The 25,768-nt window shown below is 46.0% G+C and overlaps 2 protein-coding genes across 4 annotated transcripts in view; one reads left to right on the top strand and one right to left on the bottom strand.

The window, feature by feature from the left end:
* Positions 1-7,832, top strand: part of LOC134349138 (uncharacterized) — a 28,587-nt gene extending 20,755 nt beyond the window's left edge. Inside the window, exons 3-4 of the mRNA XM_063053041.1 lie at positions 4,702-4,941; positions 6,941-7,832. Of these exons, the coding sequence (XP_062909111.1) occupies positions 4,702-4,941; positions 6,941-6,951 (251 nt within the window). The 3' untranslated portion in view covers positions 6,952-7,832. The remainder of the gene's footprint in view (positions 1-4,701; positions 4,942-6,940) is intronic.
* The window catches only part of dctn4 (dynactin 4), a 67,566-nt gene that overhangs the window by 23,955 nt on the left and 17,843 nt on the right, over positions 1-25,768 (bottom strand). For 2 of the 3 annotated variants that reach the window (XM_063053037.1, XM_063053039.1), the window contains 9 exons: positions 21,851-21,958; positions 20,326-20,346; positions 19,358-19,431; positions 17,799-17,911; positions 13,002-13,111; positions 8,686-8,759; positions 8,062-8,116; positions 5,698-5,805; positions 3,903-4,000 (listed from right to left, as the gene is read on the bottom strand). In XM_063053037.1, coding sequence (XP_062909107.1) covers positions 3,903-4,000; positions 5,698-5,805; positions 8,062-8,116; positions 8,686-8,759; positions 13,002-13,111; positions 17,799-17,911; positions 19,358-19,431; positions 20,326-20,346; positions 21,851-21,958 — 761 coding nt within the window. The remainder of the gene's footprint in view (positions 1-3,902; positions 4,001-5,697; positions 5,806-8,061; positions 8,117-8,685; positions 8,760-13,001; positions 13,112-17,798; positions 17,912-19,357; positions 19,432-20,325; positions 20,347-21,850; positions 21,959-25,768) is intronic. The other variant, XM_063053038.1, reaches the window with a different exon arrangement.

Below are 25,768 nucleotides of genomic sequence, written 5' to 3'. Positions count from 1 at the left end.
GGGAGAGAGAGGGGGAGAGAGGGGGAGAGAGGGGGAGAGAGGGGGAGAGAGGGGGAGAGAGGGGGAGAGAGGGGGAGAGAGGGGGAGAGAGGGGGAGAGAGGGGAGAGAGGGGGAGAGAGGGGAGAGAGGGGGAGAGAGGGGGAGAGAGGGGGAGAGAGGGGGAGAGCGAGACGGAGAGAGAGAGCGAGTGACAGAGTGAGAAAGTGAGAGAGAGAGAGTGGGAGAGTGAGAGAGCGAGACAGAGCGAGAGAGAGTGAGAGAGGATGAGAGAGTGAGAGAGTGAGAAAGAGTGAGAGAGTGAGAGTGTGAGAGAGTGCGAGAGAGAGTGCGAGAGTGCGAGAGAGAGAGTGCGAGAGAGAGTGCGAGAGAGTGCGAGAGAGCGAGAGAGAGAGCGAGAGAGAGAGACAGAGAGAGAGACAGAGAGAGAGACAGAGAGAGACAGAGAGAGACAGAGAGAGAGAGAGAGACAGAGAGAGAGACAGAGAGAGAGACAGAGAGAGAGACAGAGAGAGAGACAGAGAGAGAGACAGAGAGAGAGGGTGAGAGTGTGAGAGAGGGAGCGAGAGTGCGAGACAGAGAGTGAGTGAGAGAGTGAGAGAGAGTGACAGTGAGAGTGAGCGGGAGAGTGCGAGGGAGAGCGAGAGTGACAGTGAGACAGAGTGAGAGAGAGAGAGTGAGAGTGAGAGAGAGTGCGAGAGAGCGAGAGAGAGAGTGAGAGAGAGCGAGACAGACGGAGAGCGAGAGAGAGAGTGAGAGAGAGTGATAGAGAGAGAAGTGAGTGAGTGAGACGGAGTGCGAGAGAGTGAGAGGGAGTGAGGGAGAGAAAGAGAGAGAGTGAGAGAGAGTGCGAGACAGAGCGCGAGAGAGAGCGAGAGAGAGTGACAGTGCGAGGCAGTGAGAGAGAGCGCGAGAGAGCGAGAGAGAGTGAGAAGTGAGTGAGTGAGACGGAGAGCAAGAGATAGAGAGGGGGAGAGAGGGGGAGAGAGGGGGACTGAGAGTGCGAGAGAGTGAGAGTGAGTGAGAGAGAGAGAGTGAGAGAGAGAGTGAGAGTGAGAGAGAGTGAGAGAGAGAGTGAGAGAGAGAGATTGAGAGAGAGTGAGAGTGAGAGTGAGAGTGAGAGTGAGAGTGAGAGAGAGCGAGAGAGAGCGAGAGTGAGCGAGAGAGAGTGAGAGTGAGCGAGAGAGAGTGAGAGTGAGAGAGAGTGAGAGAGAGAGTGAGAGATTGAGAGAGAGTGAGAGTGAGAGAGAGAGTGAGAGTGAGAGAGAGCGAGAGAGAGCGAGAGTGAGCGAGAGAGAGTGAGAGTGAGAGAGAGAGAGAGTGAGAGACAGAGTGCGAGGCAGTGAGAGAGAGCGAGAAGTGAGTGAGTGAGACGGAGAGCGAGAGAGAGAGTGACAGAGAGAGAGAGAGTGAGAGAGAGTGAGAGAGAGTGAGAGAGAGTGAGTGTGAGTAAGAGTGAGTGAGATTGAGTGAGAGTGAGTGCGAGAGAGAGTGCGAGAGAGAGTGCGAGAGTGCGAGAGAGAGTGCGAGAGAGAGTGCGAGAGAGAGTGCGAGAGAGAGTGCGAGAGAGAGTGCGAGAGAGAGTGCGAGAGAGAGTGCGAGAGTGCGAGAGAGAGTGAGAGAGAGAGTGCGAGAGAGAGAGAGAGAGAGAGCGAGAGAGAGACAGAGAGAGAGACAGAGGGTGAAAGTGTGAGAGAGGGAGCGAGAGTGCGAGACAGAGAGTGAGTGAGTGAGAGAGAGTGACAGTGAGATGAGCGGGAGAGTGCGAGCGAGAGAGAGTGAGAGAGAGTGCGAGAGAGAACGAGAGAGAGCGAGAGAGCGCGAGAGAGCGAGAGAGAGCGAGAGAGACGGAGAGCGAGAGAGAGAGAGGGAGTGAGGGAGTGAGTGAGGGAGAGAAAGAGAGAGTGAGAGAGAGAGTGCGAGACAGAGCGCGAGAGAGAGCGAGAGACAGAGTGCGAGGCAGTGAGAGAGAGCGCGAGAAGTGAGTGAGAGAGAGAGAGAGTGAGAGAGGGGGAGAGGGGGGAGAGAGGGGGAGAGGGGGGAGAGGGGGGAGAGGGGGGGAGGGGGGAGGGGGGGGAGAGGGGGGAGAGGGGGGAGGGGGGGGGGGGGGGGGGGGGAGGGGGGAGAGGGGGAGAGGGGGGAGGGGGGAGAGGGGGAGAGGGGGGAGAGGGGGGAGGGGGGGGGGGGAGGGGGAGAGGGGGAGAGGGGGAGAGGGGGGGAGAGGGGGGAGGGAGGGAGGGGGGGAGAGGGGGAGAGGGGGGGAGAGGTGGGGATAGGTGGGGAGAGGGGGGAGAGGGGGAGAGTGAGGGAGACTGAGAGTGCGAGAGAGTGCTAGAGAGTGAGAGTGAGTGAGAGAGAGTGAGTGAGTGAGAGAGAGTGAGAGTGAGAGAGAGAGAGAGAGTGAGAGTGAGAGAGAGAGAGCGAGGCAGTGAGAGAGAGCGAGAAGTGAGTGAGTGAGACGGAGAGTGAGAGAGTGAGTGAGAGTGAGATAGTGAGAGAGAGTGAGAGAGTGAGAGACAGTGCAAGGCAGTGAGAGAGCGCGAGAAGTGAGTGAGTGAGACGGAGAGTGAGAGAGAGTGTGAGAGTGTGAGAGAGAGTGAGGGAGTGTGAGAGGGAGTGAGGGAGTGTGAGAGGGAGTGAGGGAGGGAGAGAAAGAGAGAGAGAGTGAGAGAGAGACAGAGCGAGACAGAGCGCGAGAGAGAGAGAAAGAGCCAGAGACCGCAAGTGAGCAAGAGATTGAGAGCACGAGAGAGTGTGAGAGTGAGTGAGAGAGCGCGAGACAGCAAGACAGAGAGCGAGAGCACAAGTGAGCGAGAGAGAGGGTGAGAGTATGAGAGAGGGAGCGAGAGTGCGAGACAGAGAGTGAGTGAGAGAGAGAGAGACAGAGTGAGAGTGAGCGGGAGAGTGCAAGGGAGAGCGAGAGTGACAGTGAGAGAGAGAGAGAGCGAGAGAGCGAGAGAGAGCGAGTGAGAGAGAATGAGAGTGAGAGTGAGAGAGAGTGAGAGAGAGAGAGAGAGAGAGAGAAGTGAGTGAGTGAGACGGAGAGCGAGAGAGTGAGTGAGGGAGAGAAAAAGAGAGAGTGAGAGAGAGAGTGCGAGACAGCGCGAGAGAGAGTGAGAGAGAGCGAGAGAGCGCGAGAGAGAGAGCAAGAGAGCGCGAGAGAGAGAGCAAGAGAGCGCGAGAGAGCGAGAAGTGAGCGAGAGAGAGAGAGAGAGAGGGGGAGGGGGAGACGGGGGGAGACGGGGAGAGAGGGGGAGAGAGGGGGAGAGTGAGAGTGAGAGAGAGTGAGAGTGAGAGAGAGTGAGAGTGAGAGTGTGAGAGAGAGTGAGAGTGAGAGTGTGAGAGTGAGAGAGTGAGAGACAGAGTGCGAGGCAGTGAGAGAGAGCAAGAAGTGAGTGAGTGAGACGGAGAGCGAGAGAGAGTGTGAGAGAGTGTGAGAGGGAGTGAGAGGGAGTGAGAGGGAGTGAGAGGGAGTGAGGGAGGGAGAGAAAGAGAGAGAGAGACAGAGCGAGACAGAGCGCGAGAGAGAGCGAGAGAGCGCAAGAGCGAGAGAGAGCGAGAGAGCGCAAGAGCGAGAGAGAGCGAGAGAGAGAGAGAGCGAGAGAAAGAGAGCGAGAGAGAGAGCCAGAGACCGCAAGTGAGCAAGAGATTGAGTGAGAACGCGAGAGAGTGTGAGAGTGAGAGACAGCGCGAGAGAGCAAGACAGAGAGCGAGAGCACAAGTGAGCGAGAGTGACAGAGAGAGAGAGACAGAGAGAGTGAGAGAGAGAGTGAGAGAGAGTGAGAGTGAGAGAGAGGGAGAGTGAGAGTGAGAGACAGCAAGAGAGCGAGAGAGGAGAGCGAGACAGAGAGGGAGAGAGAGAAATCTGGGCTTGCCCCTGTACACCCTAGCCCTCCTCACTCACTCTGGGTCATCGTGGAAATCCTGGGGCTCAGCCAGTTCGTCGTACTCAGCTGCTGCGTCCTTCCCAGCAAGAACAATCTCCTTCGAAGGAAGCGTGACCTAGAGACATGGCAGGTCTCCATTAGAAAAGAGTGAGAGGTATGCATGCATATTACTAGTCACCCTGTTACAGGAAGGACGTGGAGTCTTCTCCCCTCCACCACCCCTTTATCTCTCCCCCTACTAGTTTTTCACCTGGAACCTACCAGCCTTCTCCTCCCCACCCTCCCCCACCTTCTTTATAGGGCCTCTGCCCCTTCCCTCTACAGTCCTGACGAAGGGTTCCGGCCCGAAACGTCGACTGATCTTTTCCACAGATGTTGCCCGACCTGCTGAGTTCCTCCAGCGTGTTGTGAGTGAGGCTGGTTTATTATCCCTCTCAACCCCTTTCTCCTGCTTCCCCATAAATTTGTTGCCCAAAATAATTAATCTATCAACCTCCACTTTAAATTTACCAAATGACTTGGCCCACAACCACCATACACATCACCCCACACTCTGCCATAAATTGCCCGAAACAACCAAGCCTTCAAGGAGGACATCTTCTGAATGAGTGTCTTCAGGTTCCTGTACCTCTTCCTTGATAGCTGTAACACCCTATGAAAGGTTTCACTGCTAATGTATGGTCTTTCTGTACAAGGGCTGCTAATGTATGGTCTTTCTGTAGAAGCAGTGTTTGGGTTATGGGTAGAGATAATAGGTGCTTTGCAATGTGAGCCAGCCTATGACGGGAGTGTTTTTTTCCTTGTTGTGTGCCTGAGACCGAGGTGATCCCGGTCTTTTGCTCAGCGAGAGATGGAGAGAGAAGATGCCAGAAAGGAGAGGTCGCAGACGCCAGGATGAAGTGAGGCTGGGAGTCGATGAAGCCCAGGGAAATCAATGGAGGACCAATGGAAGGGAAACCAACACTCACAACACGCTGGAGGAACTCAGCAGGTCGGGCAGCATCCATGGAAAAGATCAGTCGACGTTTCGGGCTGGAACCTTTCGTCAGGGAAACTGTAAGATCCAACTTGTCCATATTAGACTGTTACATTACAATGGGCTGTTCTCTTTTTGTTTTTTTTTACTAACCCTTTAGTCAAATTAAGAATTATAAAGCTAAGTTGTTTAATTCAATATGCTGTACTGTTATTTCGTGGTACTGATTTGTAACAGGGGAACAAAACATACAGCATCCAGATAAGCAGTAGGTTTTGCACCTGAACTTTTACATGTTTGGCGGGGCTAGAGATCATCTTCCCTGGACTGACGGCACCGACTGAACCCGAGGGTTACATAGCGATGAAAAGAGGGCATGTCCTGGGTGATAGGGGTCCTCAATGACGGATGCCACAGTGCAAATCGGGGTGAGGCAGGTGTAGTGCAAACCAGAAGGAAGGTTTGGTGGGGGGGCAAGCTACCAGAGGGAGGGGATTGGGGTCAGGAAGGCGAGCTGCCTAGAGAGGGGGAGTGCCAGTCACCTTGAGGGAAGCGGCGGGGGGAGATCAAGCTGCCTAGAGAGGGGGAGTGAGACCTAGAAAGATAAGGAAAAGAGAGTGAACCATTCAGAATGGAGGGAGAGGCCAGAGAGACTGATCTTCATTGAAGGGGAGCAAAGGGAGGGGGTTTGGGGGAGCTCCACATTATTGCCTCCTGCATCAGTGAGTGCTGTGTGGTGTCCATACAAACGAGAGGCCTGATAACGAGGGTAGAGAAATGCCAGAAACCCTCTCACCACAGTGAGGGGTGGGAGAGAGGGAGCATGCAGTGAGTACCTTGGCAGTGCTGCACACATTGTCTGGGTCAGACTCCTCACAGGGCAGCAGAGTAACATGGGTGAGGTTCTCCACGGGGTTTGTCAGTGTCAGCAGCACCTGGCTCTCCTGAAACAGCAGCATTGAGAATATAAATCACCAGACTGCAGTCCTGACTCTCCCCACAGCTGAACGACCTCGCCCCACCGCTCAGTGACCTTCCCCGACCTCTACACACTCCATCAGGTCCATTAGCCAGCAGACACTTTATATTCATTAGCATCATGATTTGAGAGGATCTGTGCTGGAACCAGTACACAAGTACCAGCACCAACATGCTACAACAGCACTTCTACTCTCTTTGAAGTTTGCCAAGATTCAGCATGTCACTAAAGTCCCTGACAAATCTCTATAGGTGCACAGTGTAGAGTATCCTGACTGGTTTCATCACAGCCTTTTATGGAAACACCAAAATCCAAGAACTGAAGGACCACAGCAATACAGTCCAACACAGGCAAAGCCCTCCTCAACACTGAACTCATTAACAAGGAGCGCTGTCACAGGAAGCAGCACCCATCATCAGGGACCCCACCAGCCAGGACATGCTCCCTTCTCACTGCTGTGGAAAGAGGTAGAGGAGCCGCAGGTCCCACAGCAGTAGGTTCAGGAACAGTTATCAGTTATCTTCAATGATCAGACTCCTGATCTGGCATGGCCTTCACTCACCAGTAATCTGAACTGATTCTATCATCTACAGTCTCACTTTCAAGGACTCCTTACATTCTCACTATTATTTTTACTTGCACACTGTCATCTTCTGCACATTGGCTGTTCATCAACCTTTGTTTATGTATAGTAATGTACATCTTTATCTTCCCTAAAAAATGCCTGCAAGAAAATGAATCTCAGGGTTGTGTATAGTGACATTTGTACTTTAATTCACTTGAACGCTCGTGCTCATACTCCTATCCTGCTGCAGGTTTCAACCCCACCCCCTGACAACTCTGCCCAATCAGGTACAGGACGGGGAAAACCAGGACTACACTTGTCAACACTTAGACCAAGGCATTCAATGAACACATTTTAATAATTATGATTTTTAAATTAATTCAATAAATCTTCAATATTAATTACTTTTAATACTGAAACATTAATTAACAATGAAGTTTCATTGTATTGAATTTTTTTAAAATTGTTTCATAATGGACAGCCGTTCTGAGGCAGTTCCACCAGTCTGAAACTCTTGCTGTTTCTCTTCCTCCAGATTCTGCCTGAGCTGCTGAGGATTTCAAAACCCTTCTGCCAGATTCTGCCTGACCTGCTGAGGATTTCAAAACCCTTCCTCCAGATTCTGCCTGAGCTGCTGAGGATTTCAAAACCCTTCTGCCAGATTCTGCCTGACCTGCTGAGGATTTCAAAACCCTTCCTCCAGATTCTGCCTGAGCTGCTGAGGATTTCAAAACCCTTCTGCACTTCCGTTTCAGATTCCCAGCACCTGTGGGAGGAGAAGATGGCGGCGCGAAGCAGCTCAGTGGTGATATCTGTTATCTGTCAAGCAGGGTGCTGTGCACAATCCTGATTTGATGGAGACGGACTTGAGAGCACGGAGGAACATCTGGAGAAACTTCTGAAATGCCTGCTTCGCTGCTGCTGCTACTGTGTGGTCCAGAATCTCCGGAGGGGAAGGCCCCGAGTCCTCGGCTTTGCTTGTTGCTGGGCGGCCGGGGCAGGGTCGAAGCGCTCAGCAGAAATGGTGCTCGGTGCCGGAGGCTCGAAGTTTTCAGACAGACTCAGAGTCCGCTGCGGTCGGGTGCTTCCAATGGTGCTGCATCGGCAAGTTGGCGGTGCTTGGAGGTTCATGGCAGGGAGAGTTCCTCCCTTCTGCCACCTGCGTGAGATGATGAGGCTATCGGGACTTTGAAACTTTTGTTAACCGTGCCCATGGTCTGCTCTTTATCAAATTACGGTATTGCTTGCACTGTTGTAACTATATGTTATAATTATGTGGTTTTGTCAGTTTTAGTCTTGGTTTGTCCTGTGTTTCTGTGATATCATTCTGGAGGAACATTGTATCATTTTTCAATGCATGCATTTCTAAATGACAATAAATGAGGACTAAGTGTCCTCATAATCTAATCTAATCTAATAAACTGAACTCTTGGCCTCACAATCTACCTCATTCTGATCTTACCTGCACTGTATTCTTTTGGTAGTTTTTACACTTTATTCTGCATTGTTATTGTTCTACCTTGTTCTACCTCAATGCACAGTGCAATCATCTGGTCTATATAAACAGTGTGCAAGACAAGCTTTTCACTGCACCTTGGTACATGTGACAATAAGAAACCAATATTAGTTTTTCTTCTGAAATGGGGCCATACTTGCCTTCATGTAACGCAGATTGGGAATGGTCAAAATTCGCACCTCTGGAACATAGTTGCTGCGGAAGAGGAGAATTGGGACATTTAGAAAAAGATTTACAAGGACATTGCCAGGACTAGCAGTCTCGACTTTTAAACAAATAACAATTCCCATAAACTGTCTAAATGTGAGCTTGCAGGTGAGGAACGCAATCGTCGTTGAATGGAACACAAGATTAGTGTAGGATTAATGTTAGTTGCTCTGAGGCAGGGGTTCTCAACCTTTTCGATGCCATGGACCAATATCATTAAGCAAGGGGTCCATGGACTCCAGGTTGGGAACCCCTGCTCGAAGGTCAGCTTGAACAGAGTTGGTCAAAAGAGCCAGAATCCATCCAGTATGACAATCTAGGGCTGATCACTGTTCAAAGGGGTTTAAAGAGATGGTGCAGGAAGGAAAGGAGAAAATAAAGATCATAAGATGAAGGAGAATAAGGTCACTGGAGCAGAGACTGGGAACTGCAAGTCATCAGTGATACACGGCACCATCTGTCAATTTATGCTCTGATCTTTGAGGTGAGTTGCCATCTTTTCCGAAACACTACCACGCTGAATCAAAGGACAGACAGTTGTCCCAGAATGTACTTACACAGCAACTAGCTGGATCTTGAACTTGATAGAGGTTGGGTTGAACTCAGGCTTGCTCAAGTTGTGCTCACACTTCTACGGTGCACAGGCGATGGGGCGCATGGTAGAGAGAGTGGAAAAGGTGGAAAGCAACAGGTCAAACTGATGTCTTGCCAAAACATACCAAATAAGCCATGTCTGAAATCACACTCTCAACTCTAAACAATCAGGTTAACAAGCCTGAGTTTTAAAATATTTTTCTTCCCAAAATTATTTCAACATCATTTAATACAACTAGAGATCTGTCCAGTTCTGTACACAATAAGAGCCTTAAAATTTAATAATGCAATCAAATGTCTGCGGATCAGAGTCCACAGGCAATGTTTGCAGACAGCCTGTCCTGGGACTGAAGGACAGTCTGTGTGTATGCGCATAGGTGGGAGGCAAGGACAAGGCCTGCTTTATATCAGAAAGAATGTGCTGGCATTGGAGAGGGTCCAGACACTGGAATGAAAGGGTGAACATATCTGGGCCTACACTCGCTGGAGTTTAGAAGAATATGGGGGGGATCTCATTGAACCCTAACGAACACTGGAAGGCCTGGATAGAGCGGATGTGGAGAGAATGCTTCCTGTAATGGGGAAGTCCTGGACCTCAGAATAGAAGGATGTCTCTTTAGAACAGAGATGAGGAATATCTTTAGCCAAAGGGTGAAGAATCTCTGGAATTAATTGTGGAAGCCAGATCATTGGTTATATTTATGGTGGAGGGCCTCAAAGGTTACAGGGGAAGGCAGGAGAATGGGGTTGAGAGGGATAGTAAGTCAGCCATGATGGAATGGTGGAGCAGATTAAATGGAGCAAATTGTCTAATTCTGTTCTTATATCTTATGGTATCTCCAGGACAAATATCACTCATTCACAACAAAATCAACTACTTGAAACAAGACTACGCCCATTTTTCATCTCAACTTCCTGCTGAACCAGAACTTAAAAAGATAGCAAGGCATCCCAAAACAGCCAACAGCCAACTCCGATGTTAAGTGGGAATTTGAACAGAAGCCAAGTTTATTATTGATTGGACACTGGCCACATTTGTTCTGATGAAGAATTCAGTCAGATGTTTCATTATTTATTAGGAGTTTGAGGAGATTTGGTATGACACCAAAGACACTCAAGTTTCTACAGACATACCGTGATCTAACTGGTCGCATCATTGTCTGATGTGGAAGGCCAAGTGTCTCCACGTTTCCAGTGCCAACATAGCACATCCACAACTCACTAACCCTAACCTGTACGTCTTTGGACTGCAGGAGGAAACTGGAGCACCCAGAGGAAACCCACGCAGCCATGGGGAGAACGTACAAACTTCTTACAGACAGCGGCAGGAATTGAACCCCAATCATTGATCGCTGGCTGGAGCTGAAAAGCACCTCTCTCTGGAGAAGAGAGTTTGAGGTTCACCAACCTCAACCAGGAGAAATTTCTATATTTTAAATAACTGGCCTCTTATCTTCAAATTCTAACCCCTAAACACACATAAAATGCTAGGGGACCTCAGCAAATGGAAATGAACAGTTGACATTTTGGGCTGAGACCTTCATCAGGATGGACCATCTATCTCCTCATTGGAGATACCTGTGGTGAAACCAGTATTCTATTGTTGATGTACAGTGGAGAGCATTCTAACTGGTTGCATCACCACCTTGTATGGAAGGGCCAATGCACAAGATCGGAAAAAAGCTGCAGAAAGTTGGAAGCAACACAAAATGCTGGAGGAACTCAGCAGGCCAGGCAGCATCTATGGAAAAGGGTACAGTCAATGTTTCAGGATGAAACCCTTCAGCAGGATGAAAGGTCTCAGTCTGAAAAGTCAGAAATATTCTTTTCCATAAACGCCGCCCGGCCTGCTGAGTTCTTCCAGTATTTTGTGTGTGTTGCTCGGATTTCCAGCATCTGCAGATTTTCTCATTTGCAGAAAGTTGTAAACTCAGCCGTCTCCATCACAGCACTAGCCTTCCCAGCATCAAGAATATCTTCAAAGGGTGATGCCTCAAAAACGCATCCATCATTAAGGACCCCATCACCCAGGACATGCTCTCTTCTCATCATGAAGGAGCCTGAAGATGTTTGTTTCTTCCCCCTCCACCATCAGACAATGAACCCATGTACACTACCTCACTATTTTTGACCTTTTTGCTCTCCCTTTGCACTGCCTATTTATTTTTACATACACAGTATATCTTAAAGTAACTTATTATTTTTATTATGTATTGCAATATGCTGCTGTCGCAAAACAACAGATTTCACAAGATATGCCAGTGATATTAAACCTGGTTCTGATTCTGGGATGAGAAAAGTTTAGGTGAGGAACATGCAGTTTTGAAGGGATCAGAGGAGGTAAATTCTTTCTGCTCAGGGAGTGGTTGTAATCTCGAATGTGGTGTCTCCATTCCAAAAGTATCTCGACAAGGATTTGAATCATATTTGGTTGAACGATGACTAAACTTGAAGAGCTTGTTCTGATAGAGAATTCATTCAGAACCTTACCACAATACTGGCTACCATTTTAAAACCAAGTAACACAAAACTAATGAGTCAGCTTTTATTTCAAAAGACCAATTTAACATTGGAAACCAAATGCCTGCAGTTACAGCAGGAGCTAACCACAAGTCAAATGATTTTGCCTGGTTCTACCTCAATTCACTGTGTAATTTAATCTGTATGAACAATGAGCAAGACAAGCTTTTCACTGTATCTCAGTACATGTGACAAGAATAAACCAATTCCAGTTGCTTGGTGGGTATGTAGTTCTTGCGGCAGTTGGTAAAATTCCATCTTCCCTAGAACACCCTGGTGTAATTCTACACTGTCATCATAGACAGCATCCTCACATCAGACATTACTGTCTGGTTTGGTGATTCCATCTTTCCCAGAACAGCCTGGTATAATTCTACACTCTCATCGTAGTCAGCATCCTCACATCAACCATTACTGCCCGGTGCAGCATCCTCCACAATATACAAAAACTACACGAACACACAGGTCAGCAGAAGAGGTCACTGGCTGCAGTCTACCATCACCGCAGGTCTTGTATGTGTCCAGGACAAGGAAGCGGGCTGGAGAAATTCACTACCCACCCTGCAAACTGCCTTTGTCAAAAGCTCCCTCCTGGAAAGTGCTAGAGGGCTGTCAAAATAAAAACTTCACATCTTAGAAGTTTCTTTCTCCTGACAGTTAATTGATGAAACGTTCTAGTTAGCCCCATCCAGCACCATTGTTACCCCGGTCACTGCACTGTAAAAACATTAAACTACATTTTATAATGTGTTTACATTGCAAATACATGTTGGGATTCATAAATTTTAGCATATTCTATGGCATATCTGTCCTTCCAACTTTACATAATTCTTTAGAATTGTTGAATTTTTTTTGTTGTTGCCTGTTGCCCCTGCACACAGCAGCAAATTCCTAATACATGGAAATGTGTATGGTGAATAAAGTTGATTCCTGATGCAATGTATCAAAGATGCGTAATCTCCACCACACTATGAGATGGAGCATTAGGAATGAAAACACATTTATAAATGTTGTGTACCATTGTGGCTTTTAAACTTCCGAATATACTGTAATTGCACGTGGGGCAGATTTGGCCACACCAAAGATATTAGACCATAAGAGATACAAGATTTAGGTCATTCAGCCCATCGAGTCTGCCCCACCATTCCATCATGGCTGATTTATTATCCCTCTTAACCCCATTCTCCTGCCTTCTCCCCATAACCTTAGATGCTGTGACTAATTAAGAACCTATGAACCTTCACTTTAAATGTACCCAATGACTTGGCCTCCACAGCCATCTGTAGCAATGACCTAAGAAATTCCTCCTCATCGCTATTCTAAATGGATGTCCCTCTTTTCTGAGGCTGTGCCCTCTGGCCCTAGACTCCACCACTAAAAGAAACATCCTCTCCACATCTAGGCCCCTCAGCATCCAGCATCTTTAAAGTTACATCACCAGTGAAGACATCTTCAAGAGCCAATGCCCCAAGAAGGAGGCATCCATCATTGAGTACATGCCTCCTTCTCATGACTCCCGTCTGGGAGGAGGTACAGGATCCTCTAGACATGCACTCACCAACCATTTTGGAGCAACCCCTTCCCTACCCCGCCATCAGATTTCTGAACAATCCATGAACATTACCTCTCTATTTCTCCTCTGCACAATTTATTTTATTAGAGGCAGAAAATCGAGAACATCCTCTCTATTTAGGATTCACAGTACACACTCCACCCCCCCAAACCAAGAAACAAACTCTGAACGTATTTGTGGACTTACCCGGCAGCGCAGTGAGCGCTTTATCAGGAGGTGCTTGTGCTTTGGATGTAACTGGGAAGCACTTATGGGTTGAAAATCTGGCTGCATCAATCGTTGGTGAAGGGTGGTCACTGCAGGAATAACAGCAAAGGAATCACACAGGGTGAGATAAGACACAGCAGGCACCTCTGTTAACTCACCCAGTGAGAGCCTCAGCTCTCCCTGGGGTTGAGGGCAAGCCGCCAGTCTGCAATAGCTGTTTCAATGCACCGATTTATCAAAGATTTTGTGCACAGCTGGGAGAGACGCTGCCCCACAGCTCCAGAGAACCAGGTCCAATTCTGACCTCAGGTGCTGTCTGTGTTTGGCGATTGCACGTTCTCCCAGTGACCACATGGCTTACTGCCAGATGTTCTGCTTTCACAGATCACAGGAAATTACCTCAGTCCACAATATGTCAACCTCAATCTAACCCTTCTGCAGCAGCCCCCAGTACCAAACCGACTGCTGCTGCTGGTGACCCTCATAGATTTCTCATATACTTGTATGACATGACCTCAGCTCCAATGATTGTTCAGAGTCAAATCCTTTATCGATCCTTTATTACCAATTAGCAAATATACAATCTTGAAGCAATGGAACTTAAGCATACCCAAGTGTAAGTTAAGCTAAATTCAGCAGTCAGCGAAAGATGATATCTGTCATAGATGACATGATATCCATCGACCCTAGTTGCATACTGCACAGAACAAAGCACGAATATTTAACTTATTCCCTTGGTGTTTACCACGCCTCCACTCACGTGACCAGCTACCATAATAAATACACAACACAGACAGAGAACAGATGCATGGCCTCCACAATCTCCACCAGCACAGGTGCACCATAGAGCTGTGTGCTTAGCCCCCTGCTCTACTCGGTTTACACCTGTGACTGTGTGGCTAAGTACAGCTCCAACACCATATTTAAGCTTACTGCTATGGGCTGTATCAAAGGTGGTGATGAATCAGCACACAGGAGGGAGATTAAAAATTTGGCTGAGTGGTGTCATAACAACCACTCAGCCAAACTGAATGTAGACTTCAGGAGAGGGAAACCAGAGGTCCATGAGCCGGTACTCATCAGAGGGTCAATAACAGTAATTTCCTGGCTGTCACTATCTCAGAGGACCTGTCCTGGCCCATTACATAAATATAATTGTAAAGAAAGCAGGACAGTGCCTTCACTTCCTTTGGAGTCTGCAGAGATTCGGCATGATATCAAAAAGTTTGACAAACTTCCATAGCTGTGTAGTGGAGAGTGTACTGAATGGATGCAGTATGGCTTGGAATGAGAACACCAGTGTCTTTGAGCAGACAATCCCACAAAAGTTAGTGGATTAGGCCCCGTACATCACATGTAAAGCCCTCTCAACCACTGAGCACATCTACATGAAATCTGCCATAGAACAGCAGCATTCAAAGATCCTCATCACCCAGGCCACGCACTTTTCTCGCTGCTGCCATCAGATAGAAGGTACAAGAGCCTCAGGACTCACACCACCAGGTTCAAGAACAGTTACTACCCCTTAACCATCAGGCTTTTGAACAAAAGAGAATAATTACACTCATCTATTGAGATGTTCCCAAAACCAAAAATCTCACTTTAAGGACTCTATCTTGTTATTTATTGCTATTTATTTATATTTGCATTTGCACAGTTTGTTGTCTTCTGTGCTCTAGCTCCTTTATTGATCTTGTTTAGTTACTGTTCTATAGATTCGCTGAGCATGTCTGCAAGAAAAAGAACCTCAGGGTTTATGTGGTGACATGTATGTACTCTTATAATAGATTTTACTTTGAATTTTGAACATACTATAGCCCTCCACTTTTCTATCATCTATGTTCCTATCTAAGTGTTTCTTAGATGCCCTTACTGTATCTGCCTCTACCACCACCCCTAGCAGTGAGTTCCACACACCTATCTTTGACATCCCCATACCTTCCTCCCATCACCTTGTAATTATGTCTCATCAGATTAGCCATTTCCAATCTGGGAAAAAGTCTCTGGCTGTCCACTCTATCTATGCCTCTCAACATCTTATACACCTCTATCAAGCTTTTCTCCTGCATCCTAACGATGTGTGGGGTCAGAGGGTTAACTGCCCATTGTTAATTACCCCTACTGTGGGGTGAGTGGTGGAATCTGAGAGATCTCAACCAAACCTATCAAATATTGAAAGGCCTAAATAGAGTGGAAATGGAGAGGATGTTTCCTATAGTGGAGAAGTGTAGGACCAGAGGACGTCCCTTTAGAACAGAGATGAGAAGGAATTTCTTTAGCCAGAGTGTGGTGAGTCTGTAGAATTCATTGCACAGGCAGCCATGGAGCCCAACTCACTGGGCATATTTAAAGAGGAGGCAATAGGTTCTGATTAATCAGGGCGTTAAAACTTCCAGGGAGAAGGCAGGAGAAATGGGGTTGAGGGAGGAAATAAATCAGCCATGATGAAATGGCAGCGCAAACTCGATAGGTTAAATGGCCTAATTCTGCCCGTCTCTTAAGGTCCAATATGGAAAGAGCTGCCAGAAGTGGCTGACAATGATATTTAAAAGACAGTTGGACAGGTACATAGATAGGAAAATCTGAGAGGGATAGGATTCAAATGCAGGGAAACTGCACCAACTTATATGGTTGGTACGAACCAGTTGGGCTGAAGGGCTGTGCTGTGCCACTCTCCACAATGTAGTGGATATAGCCCAGTCCATCACAAGAAAAGCCCCTCCCCATCATTCAGCACATGTACAAGGAGCGCTGCCACAAAGCAGCATCATCATCATCAGGGACCCCATCATCCAGGTTATGCTCTCCTCACTGCTGCCATCGGGCAGAAGGTACAGGAACCTCAGGACCCACATCACCAGATTCAGGAACAGTTATTACCCCTCAACCATCGGGCTTTTGAACCAGAGGGGATAACTCCACTCACCTCAACAATAAACTGATCACTGAACACAACCAATTGACTCACTTTCAAGTACTCTACAGCTCATGTTTCCAATATCACTTATTTATTATTATTTGTTTTTTGTATTTTCAGAGTTTATTTTCTTTTGCACATTGGTTGCCTGTCAAGTCTTTGTGTGTACTTTTTTTCATCGATTTTATTGCGTTTCTTGCATTTAGTGTGAATGAAAATGAATCTTAGGTATACATTGTATATGGTGACATACGTGTACTTTGATAAAAGTTTACTTTGAACTCCTGCCTGTCAGAAAGCTGTGGGACCAGCACTGAATACAATCCAATGCATCTTCAGCTGTTGGCTTCACAGTAACTGAGTAACGTCCTTCTTGTGCTCTCCTGAGAGTGAATTGCATTAATGCTGGAGCTTTCCATCAATCAATAACAGAGGCTACCTTCCTGTGCTGTGCTCTCTTGAGAGCACCTCACTTTATGCTGCAGCTCTCTAAATTAATCAACAGAAGGAAATCTGAAGTAACCGGCTGACTGCTGGGAATACAGTGGCCTCACAGCCAGTAACTGGAGGATTAAAGCAATTCATAACTACGGTAGGTTTCAAAGGAGATTTACAGGGCAAGTTTTTTCTCTACAGGCAGCAGTGGAGGCCTAGAGTGCTCTGCCACAGATGGTACTGGAGGTAAACACCGATAAAGACGTTTAAGATAAATGCAGGAGATTTTGTAGACGTTGGAAATGAGGAACTGAATAGGTCAGGCAGCATGTATGAGGAGAATAAACAGTCGACGTTTCAGGCAGAGACCCTTCATCAAGATTGGAAAGGAAGGTGGCAGGCCAGATTAAGGAGGTGGGAGGAAGGCTGGGAGTACAAACTGACAGGCGATAGATGAGACCAGGTGAAGGTGGATGGGGTGGCGGGGGGAGGGAAATCAGAGGGTGATGGCCAGGTGAGGAGAGAAGGAGTGAGAGAGGAACCAGAATATGGAATGGAAGAGAGAGGGGGGAGGGCAAAGAAATTATTTGAAGTTGGGAGAAACTGATGTTCACGTTAGCAGGTTCAAGTCTATCCAGACAGACGGCTGCCTAGAATAATCAATTGTTTGGTCAACTGGAGATCTTTTATCTTGGTGTTATGAATTGGAGAGGTGGTCCGAGTGAGTATTGATACAAAGGGAGCAGTAGAATTCATTACTCAAAAGTATTAGCCTAGGGTCAATATCTTTCCATTGTATTTGCGCAGACAATAAGGTGCAAACTTTGAATTAATGAAGAGTTATGCAGTGAATTGTCAGTCTGCCTGAAAAACACAAAGTTCACAACATGCCACCAGATGGACTAGTTCACCACATGTTCTGAGTTGTTCACTGTTCAATGGTTCATTGCACATTCATTATTTTATTTTAGAACGACAGCACAGAACAGGCCCTTCCAGTTCAACCTCCCAGCAACCCACCTACTTAACCCTAGCCTAATCACAGGACAACTTAACTAGTACATCTTTAGATGGAGACAGAAAACTGGAGCATCCAGAGGAAACCCACGCGGCCACAGGCAGGAACGTTCAAACTCTTTACGGATGATGTCAGAATTGCACTCCAAACTCTGACACCCCTGTATCAGCACCATGCTAAATGTTACACTACCATGGTGTCTTGAGAGCTGTTAGGGATAGCCTAGGACAAATAATTCTCTTTTTGGTACTTGTAACAATAGTTCACTGCAGGTTAATGAACTGTTTGTAATGAATTGTCTAAGCTAATTCAGTATGATAGGTCACTAACACCAAGCTGACAACATGCCAGTAGATGGACTAGCTCAGTGTGTGGTCCGTCAGTCTCAGGCTGGTTCAGTTCTTACCCTCAGGCAGGTTAATGGGCCTGGTGTAGTAATCCTCAGGCAGCGGCTCCACCTCTTCCAATGCCTGTGCAGGCTCGATCTTAACGTCCTTGTGGTCCTCGCCATCCTTCAACCTACAAGGCAGGAACACATTGATAAGATTACAGAACAGATGTCGAGGCTTCGGAGAGGGTGCAGAAGAGGTTTACCAGGATGCTGCCTGGATTAGAGGGCAGGTGCTATAACAAGAGGTTGGGCAAACTTGGGTTGTTTTCTCTGGAGTGGCAGAGACCGAGGGGAAATTTCTACAGATGCTCCAGGAGAACATTCTGACCGGGTGGATCACCATCCAGTATGGAGGCACCAATGCACAGGATCAGAAAAAGCTGCAAAGGATGTAGATTCAGCTAGCTCCATCGCAAGGCACTACCCTCCCCAACATCGAGGACATCTTCAAGAGGTGATTCCCTCAAGAAGACAGCATCCATGTTGAAGAACCCCCTCCATCCAGGACATGCTCCCTTCTCATTACTACAACAACAGAGGAGATACAGGAGCCTGAAGACGCACACCTAATGTTTTAAGGACAGAATCTTCCCCACTGACATATACATACATTGATAATAAATGCACTTCTTTCTTATGGTGTGATCTGTCTGAATGCCTGGACAGAATGGATGTTGAGGGAAAGTTTCCTATAGTTGGTGAGTCTAGGACCAGAGGGCACAGCCTCAGAATAGAAGGACGTCCCTCAGAACAGAGATGTGGAGGAATTTCTTTAGCCAGAGGGTGGTGAACCAGTGGAATTCTTTGCCACACAAGGCTCTGGAGGAGTTGATAGGTTCTTAATTAGTAAGGGTGTCAAAAGTCAGAATCAGAATCAGATTTATTATCACTGACATAAGTCGTGAAATCTGTTGTTTTGCGGTAGCATTCCCACCACAAGAAAACAACAGCAACTTCGATGGACAGGACACATCACTCCCCAAACAGATGCTTTACTCCCAGCTGAAGGTCAGTGAGCCCCTGGTGGGGAAAGAAAACACTTCAATGATAACATCAAAATCAGTCTGAAGAAATTCAACAGCACATCTAAAAACTGGGAAGACTTTGCACTCAATATAGACCTGGAGGAAATCTGTTCATGAGGGAGCTGTCTTACATGAAAGTGACCTCTGCTGTACCGCAGAGAATAAACGGCAGCTCTGAAAGGAGAGAATGAACAACCAAAAGACCCAAAGACTAACCACAGCCACCACATAACTTGTGTCCACCCTACACTAGAATATGTGGATCCCGGATCAGCCTCTAGAGATACCTGAGGACTACCTACTGAACTCCAATGATCTGACTACAGTGCAATACATAAAATATACTATAAATTACAGTAAATGTGTATTATAAATTTAAAAAGGTTACAGGGAGGAGGAGAATAGGGTTGAGAGGGAAAAATAAACCAGCTATGATCAAACGACAGAGCAGACTAATTCTGCTCCAATGTCTTATTGGGATCTGTATAAGGGTAAACAGAAGTAATGACCTCAGAGACACTCACATCATGCAGATTAATCAATACTTACGTAGATCCGCTGAGGGAAATAAGAGGAGCCCCTGCTCGCTGCCGCTGCAGTCTGGTACCAAGGCCATACTTGTCCTGAAACAGAAGGCATCAAAATGTACAGTACAGGGCACACCCCTTTGTAGCAGTTAATGATCCAGTTGATTAAACTCAATGTCAATGTGAAGGGAGACAGAAGATGCATCAAATGTTTACACCGTCTCAAGTCAACCAGAGAAATTGTCACTAACGCAATCACAGACTGACCTCTTTCCAAGTCTGAGTTGCAAATAGAATTTAGATCATTTCGACTCTTGGGTACAAAAGAAATTTCAGTTTCTGCCATCATAGTAGGTAACTTAGCATGAGTGTAATTTTTCAGCCCAATTCAATCACCGAGGTTTGACACGCGTTCCAAAAACCTTTACGATGAAACACCAACTCGATTGTATGTTCACGTTAAATATGGATGCAAGTGCACACGATCATGCACATTTTATGTACACTCATGCTGACCAATACATGTTATGCAGACAGCAACAGATGCAACAATTTCTACAGATTTATAAAGTTGATGATCAAAGATTATTTTTGTTAATGGTATGGAGATGAAGATACCTTAAAAGTTAAGAAACATTTACAAACGTCCAACAGTCAGGTGAACATCTCAACTGTCAAGAATTGTCAGGCTCTTCCCTCCCGCCCATCCCTAGCACCACCTGGATAAGTTATTGCTCTTTATCTTATCGTGGGTTTTTTGTACTGCATCGGAGTCAGAGTAGCAATTATTTTGTTCTTCTCTACACTTGACATTAAACAATCTTGAATCTTTGTTCAGGGCTGAATTATCAATTTTTCCCAGTTCAAAAGCATCATTCCAGACCAATTACAGACTCCAGTTAAAGTTCAGACTATGCTTAGATTACTGATGTAAATGCGGATGATGTAACAACACCGGGCAAATGAATATAATAACCAAGTCCAACTCACCACCACATGTATAGTGTGTGTCTATACAACCCAAGGAGCAGCAGCAGTATTGAGACAAAACAAAGAATCATTCAAAGATTAAGGCGTTCAGATATCATGTATGACTTAAACAGGTTTAATTAGATGGACACACGCAAAATGCTAGAGGACTCAGGTCAGGCAGCATCCACGGACAGAAATGAAGAACTGATGCTTTGGGCCAAGACCCTTCATCGGGACTGGAAAGGAAAATCATAAGGCCATAAGGCACCGGAGCAGATTAGACCATTCTGTCCATCGAGCCTGCTCCACCATTCCATCATCTACTATCCCTCTCAACCCCATTCTCCTGCCTTTTCCCTATAACCTTTGGAATGTTACTATCCTGTGCCTTCCAAATTGCTCCCAGAAATTCCAGACTTGCTGCTAGCATTCCCTTCCAATTAATTTTGACCAGTTCCTCTCTCTAATCTCTGTAATTCCCTTATTCCATTGTAATACCCAAATATCTGACTTTAGCTTCTCCTTCTCAAATTGCAGGGTGAATTTTGTCAGATTATGATCACTTCACCCCTAAGGGCTCCTTTACCTTAAGCTCCCTAATCAATTCTGGTTCAATGCACAATACCAAATTCAGAATAGCTGATTGCCTAGTGGGCTCAACCACAAGCTGCCCTAAAAAGCGATCTTGTAGACATTCTACATATCCTTCCTCTTGGGATCCAGCACTAACCTGACTTTCCCCAATCTACCTACAAAATGAAATCCCCCATGACTATCATAACATTGTCCTTTTGACATCCTTTTTCTATCTCTCATTACAAGGGCTGGAAAGGAAAGGTGAAAAAGCCAGAAATGGTCATTATACACCTGCTGGTTAGTTAGCAGAAGATTTAAATGCAAAATGGTGGAAGAACTCAGCAGACAGGCAGCATCTATGGAGGGGAATACAAAGATGTTTTGGGCAGAGTCCCTTCTTTCCACAGATGCTGCCTGAAAGGCTGAGTTCGTCCAGCACACTGTATGTGATACTCTGGATTGCCAGTGTCTGCACAGTCTCTTGTGTTTAAAATTTAAACGCATGGAGATTTAGTTTTACACCACAACATTGTATTTTTTAACTTTAGAAATACAGCGTGGAATAGGGCTTTCCAGCCATTTGAGCCGCACTGTCCAACAACTCCCAACAATCCCAATTTAATCCTAGCTTAGTCACAGGACAATTTACAATGACCAATTAACCTGCCAACCAATACATCTTTGTACTGTGGGAGGAAACCGGAGTACCCAGAGAAAACCCTGGCATTCCACTGGGAGGACATACAAACTCCTTACAGAGATTGCCAGGACTGAACTCCGAACTCTGACGTGCCAAGCTGTAATAGCTTCTACACTACCATGGCGCCGAACTACACACAAATCTCTCTAAAAGCCATTGAGCAGGACCACGAACAAGAAACCTGGGGAATTCTTAGCTGGGGCTTATGTTGTCCCTTGATCTCCACCAATTCAGCTAATACAGAGACACCAGTAAAGGGTAACTCACAGAAAAGGCCAGAGGCATGTAGTTTCTACGCCTGACCAGCTTCTTCCGATCACGTTCAATCTTCTCCCTCTGGGCCAACTGGTGGTAATACTCCAGCAATTTATTGATCTATAGACAAATATGGAAAGTAATGATTTTCATTTATGCATATGCAAGTTCAAACATTGTCATCTGAATGCACATATATACAACCAAATGAAACATTACTCCTCAAGACCACTGTGCACCCATAATGCATATATCACAGACAAAGCAAAATACTACAAATTAATAAAATATAATTCCAAATCCATGTGAAATGCAGAGCCCAGGTAAACAGTAAACAGCTCGCTGTCCTAGTGACGAGACCTCAGTGGTGACAGGGTATTCATCAGTCTCACAGCCTGAGGGAAGAAGCCGTTAACCAGTCTGGCAGTCCTCGTCCTGATTCTCCTGTACCTCCTCCCTGATGGTAGCAGATCAGAGAGATTGTGGGATGGGACAAAGCACATTGATGAAGTTCAAGTTCATTATCATTTGTACACATATACAACCAAATGAAACAACGCTCCTCTGGATCACTGTGCACCCCCAATACAGTTATCAAACACAGCACATAAAACAAAATATTACCACAAATATGTTAATAAAATACAATTCAAAATGCTTGTAGTGCACAGCATAAGTAAACAGCTTACTGTCATAATGACGAGATCACTGGTGGCAGGATATTCATTAGTCTCACAACCTAATAGTGAGATTTGGAAATTATAATATCCCCACCCTGCATTCCTAATTTCTGAATCAAAGATGTTACTGAAGAATATACAGGCACTCACTGTACTACAATCATTTCCAATCACGGCACAGGGATAATAAAACTAACTAATGCCAAGTGTCACACAAAAACATGTCAGATCAGGCATTCCCCCATCTCCTTCTCACAGCATCCCTGGATGTGGGTTCGACAATCAACAAGTGGTGACACAATGGTGTAGTGGGCAAAGCCGCTTCTTCACAGCGCCAGAAACCCAGATTAAATCTTGAACTTGGGCTCTCTGTGTATGGAGTTTGTATGTTTTCCTTGTGAACTCGTGGATTCCCACCCCTCCCCCTAATCATCCCAAAGATGTTAGGGTTTGGTGGGTTAACTGGTAAATGTAAATTGACCCTATTGTGCATGGGTGAGAGGAAGAATCTGGGGGCAACTGAGAGGAGTCCAAGGAAAATAAAATGGGATTAGTGTAAATGGGTGGCTGATGGTAAACTGGTTTGACAAACTCCTATAGATGTGTGGTGGATAGTATACTGACTGGTTGCATCACAGCCTGGTATGCAAACACCAATGCCCTTGAATAGAAAAGTCTACAAAAGTTAGTGGATACAGCCCAGTCCATCGTGGGAAAAGCCCTCTCCACTATTGAGCACATCTACACAAAATATCCTTGCAGGAAAGCAGTATCCATCATCAGCGACCCCACTATCCAGGTCATGCTCTCTCCTTGCTGCTGCCATCAGGAAGATGTTTTAGGAGCTTCAGGATTCATACCACTAGTTTCAAGTCAAGTCAAGTCTATTGGCATTTAGCTGCATACATGTATACCATCAAGTGAGACAGTGTTTCTCCAGACCAAGTTGTAAAGCACAGTAGTACACACAACACACATATAACACAGAATAACTTAGAAAAATAAAAAATAAAATTTACTGATGAATTACGCATAAATAAACAAAGTGCATAAATTAAATAGTGTAGTATTCTTTTTTTCACTTGCACAGTTTGTTATCCTTTGCACATTGGTTGTTTATCTTGTATATGGTGACATATACAGTATGCACGTTGATGTTAAATTTACTTTGAACTTTTAAGTACAGAGGTACAGTGAAAAACTTTTGCAAACAGATTGCTTCATTCAACAGGGTATTGAGATAGTACATGGGAAATATTTTATTTAGAGATACAGCATGGAAACAGGCCCTTCAGGCCCAACAAGCCCTCCCCACCCAATTACACCCATGTGACCAATTAACCTACTATCCCGTCTCTTAGTAACGTGGGAGGAAACCAGAACACCTGGAGAAAATCCACATGGTCATGGGGAGAATGCACAAACTCCTTACAAACAGCAGCGGGAATTGAACCCGGATTGCTGGTGTAATAGTGTTACACTAACTGTTTCTCTACCATGCTGCCCCATTAGGAGAGGCATAGACAGAGTATACAGCTGGCATACAGCGGCGTGCAAAAGTTTGGGCACCCCGGTCAAAATTTCTGTTACTCTGAATAGCTAAGCGAGTAAAAGATGACCTGATTTCCAAAAGGCATAGTTAAAGATGACATATTTCTTTACTATTTTAAGCAAAATTACTTTTTTATTTCTATCTTTTACAGTTTCAAAATAACAAAAAAGGAAAAAGGCCTGAAGCAAAAGTTTGGGCACCCTGCATGGTCAGTACTCAGTAACACTCCCTTTGGCAAGTATCACAGCTTGTAAATGTTTTCTGTAGCCAGCTAAGAGTCTTTCAATTCTTGTTTGGGGGATTTTCGCCCATTCTTCCTTGCAAAAGGCTTCTAGTTCTATGAGATTCTTGGGCCGTCTTGCATGCACTGCTCTTTTGAGGTCTATCCACAGAGTCTCGATGATGTTTAGGTCAGGGGACTGTGAGGGCAATGGCAAAACCTTTGGCTTGTGCCTCTTGAGGTAGTCCATTGTGGATTTTGAGATGTGTTTAGGATCATTATCCTGTTGTAGAAGCCATCCTCTTTTCATCTTCAGCTTTTTTACAGACTGTGTGATGTTTGCTTCCAGAATTTGCTGGTATTTAATTGAATTCATTCTTCCCTCTACCAGTGAAATGTTCCCCGTGCCACTGGCTGCAACACAAGCCCAAAGCATGATCGATCCACCCCCGTGCTTAACAGTTGGACAGGTGTTCTTTTCATGAAATACTGCACCCCTTTTTCCTCAAACATACCTTTGCTCATTGCGGCCAAAAAGTTCTATTTTAACTTCATCAGTCCACAGGACTTGTTTCCAAAATGCATCAGGCTTGTTTAGATGTTCCTTTGCAAACTTCTGACGCTGAATTTTGTGGTGAGAACACAGGAAAGGTTTTCTTCTGATGACTCTTCCATGAAGGTCATATTTGTGCAGGTGTCGCTGCACAGTAGAACAGTGCACCACCACTCCAGAGTCTGCTAAATCTTCCTGAAGGTCTTTTGCAGTCAAACCGGGGTTTTGATTTGCCTTTCCAGCAATCCTATGAGCAGTTCTCTCGGAAAGTTTTCTTGGTCTTCCAGACCTCAACTTGACCTCCACTGTTCCTGTTAACTGCTATTTCTTAATTACACTACGAATTGAGGAAACGGCTACCTGAAAATGCTTTGCTATCTTTTTATAGCCTTTTCCTGCTTTGTGGGCATCATTTATTTAATTTTCAGAGCGCTAGGCAGCTGCTTAGAGGAGCCCACGACTGCTGATTGTTGGGACAAAGTTTGAGGAGTCAGGGTATTTATAAACGCAAACAACAGGAATTTTGCAGATGCTGGAAATTCAAGCAACACACATAAAAGTTGCTGGTGAACGCAGCAGGCCAGGCAGCATCTCTAGGAAGAGGTGCAGTCGACGTTTCAGGCCGAGACCCTTCGTCAGGACTCAAAGGGTCTCAGCCTGAAACGTCGACTACACCTCTTCCTAGAGATGCTGCCTGGCCTGCTGTGTTCACCAGCAACTTTGATGTGTGTTGCAGGGTATTTATAAAGCTTTGAAATTTGCATCACCTGGCCTTTCCTAATGATGACTGTGAACAAGCCATAGCCCTACCAAGCTAATTAAGGTTTGAGACCTTGGTAAGTTATCTGAGAGCTCAAATCTCTTGGGGTGCCCAAACTTTTGCATGGTGCTCCTTTCCTTTTTCACTCTAAAATTGTACAAAACA

Source organism: Mobula hypostoma, chromosome 7, assembly GCF_963921235.1.
Source record: "Mobula hypostoma chromosome 7, sMobHyp1.1, whole genome shotgun sequence".
NCBI lineage: Eukaryota > Metazoa > Chordata > Chondrichthyes > Myliobatiformes > Myliobatidae > Mobula > Mobula hypostoma.
The sequence above is the reverse complement of the archived record's forward strand: the minus strand, read 5'-3'. Positions and strand labels throughout refer to the sequence as shown.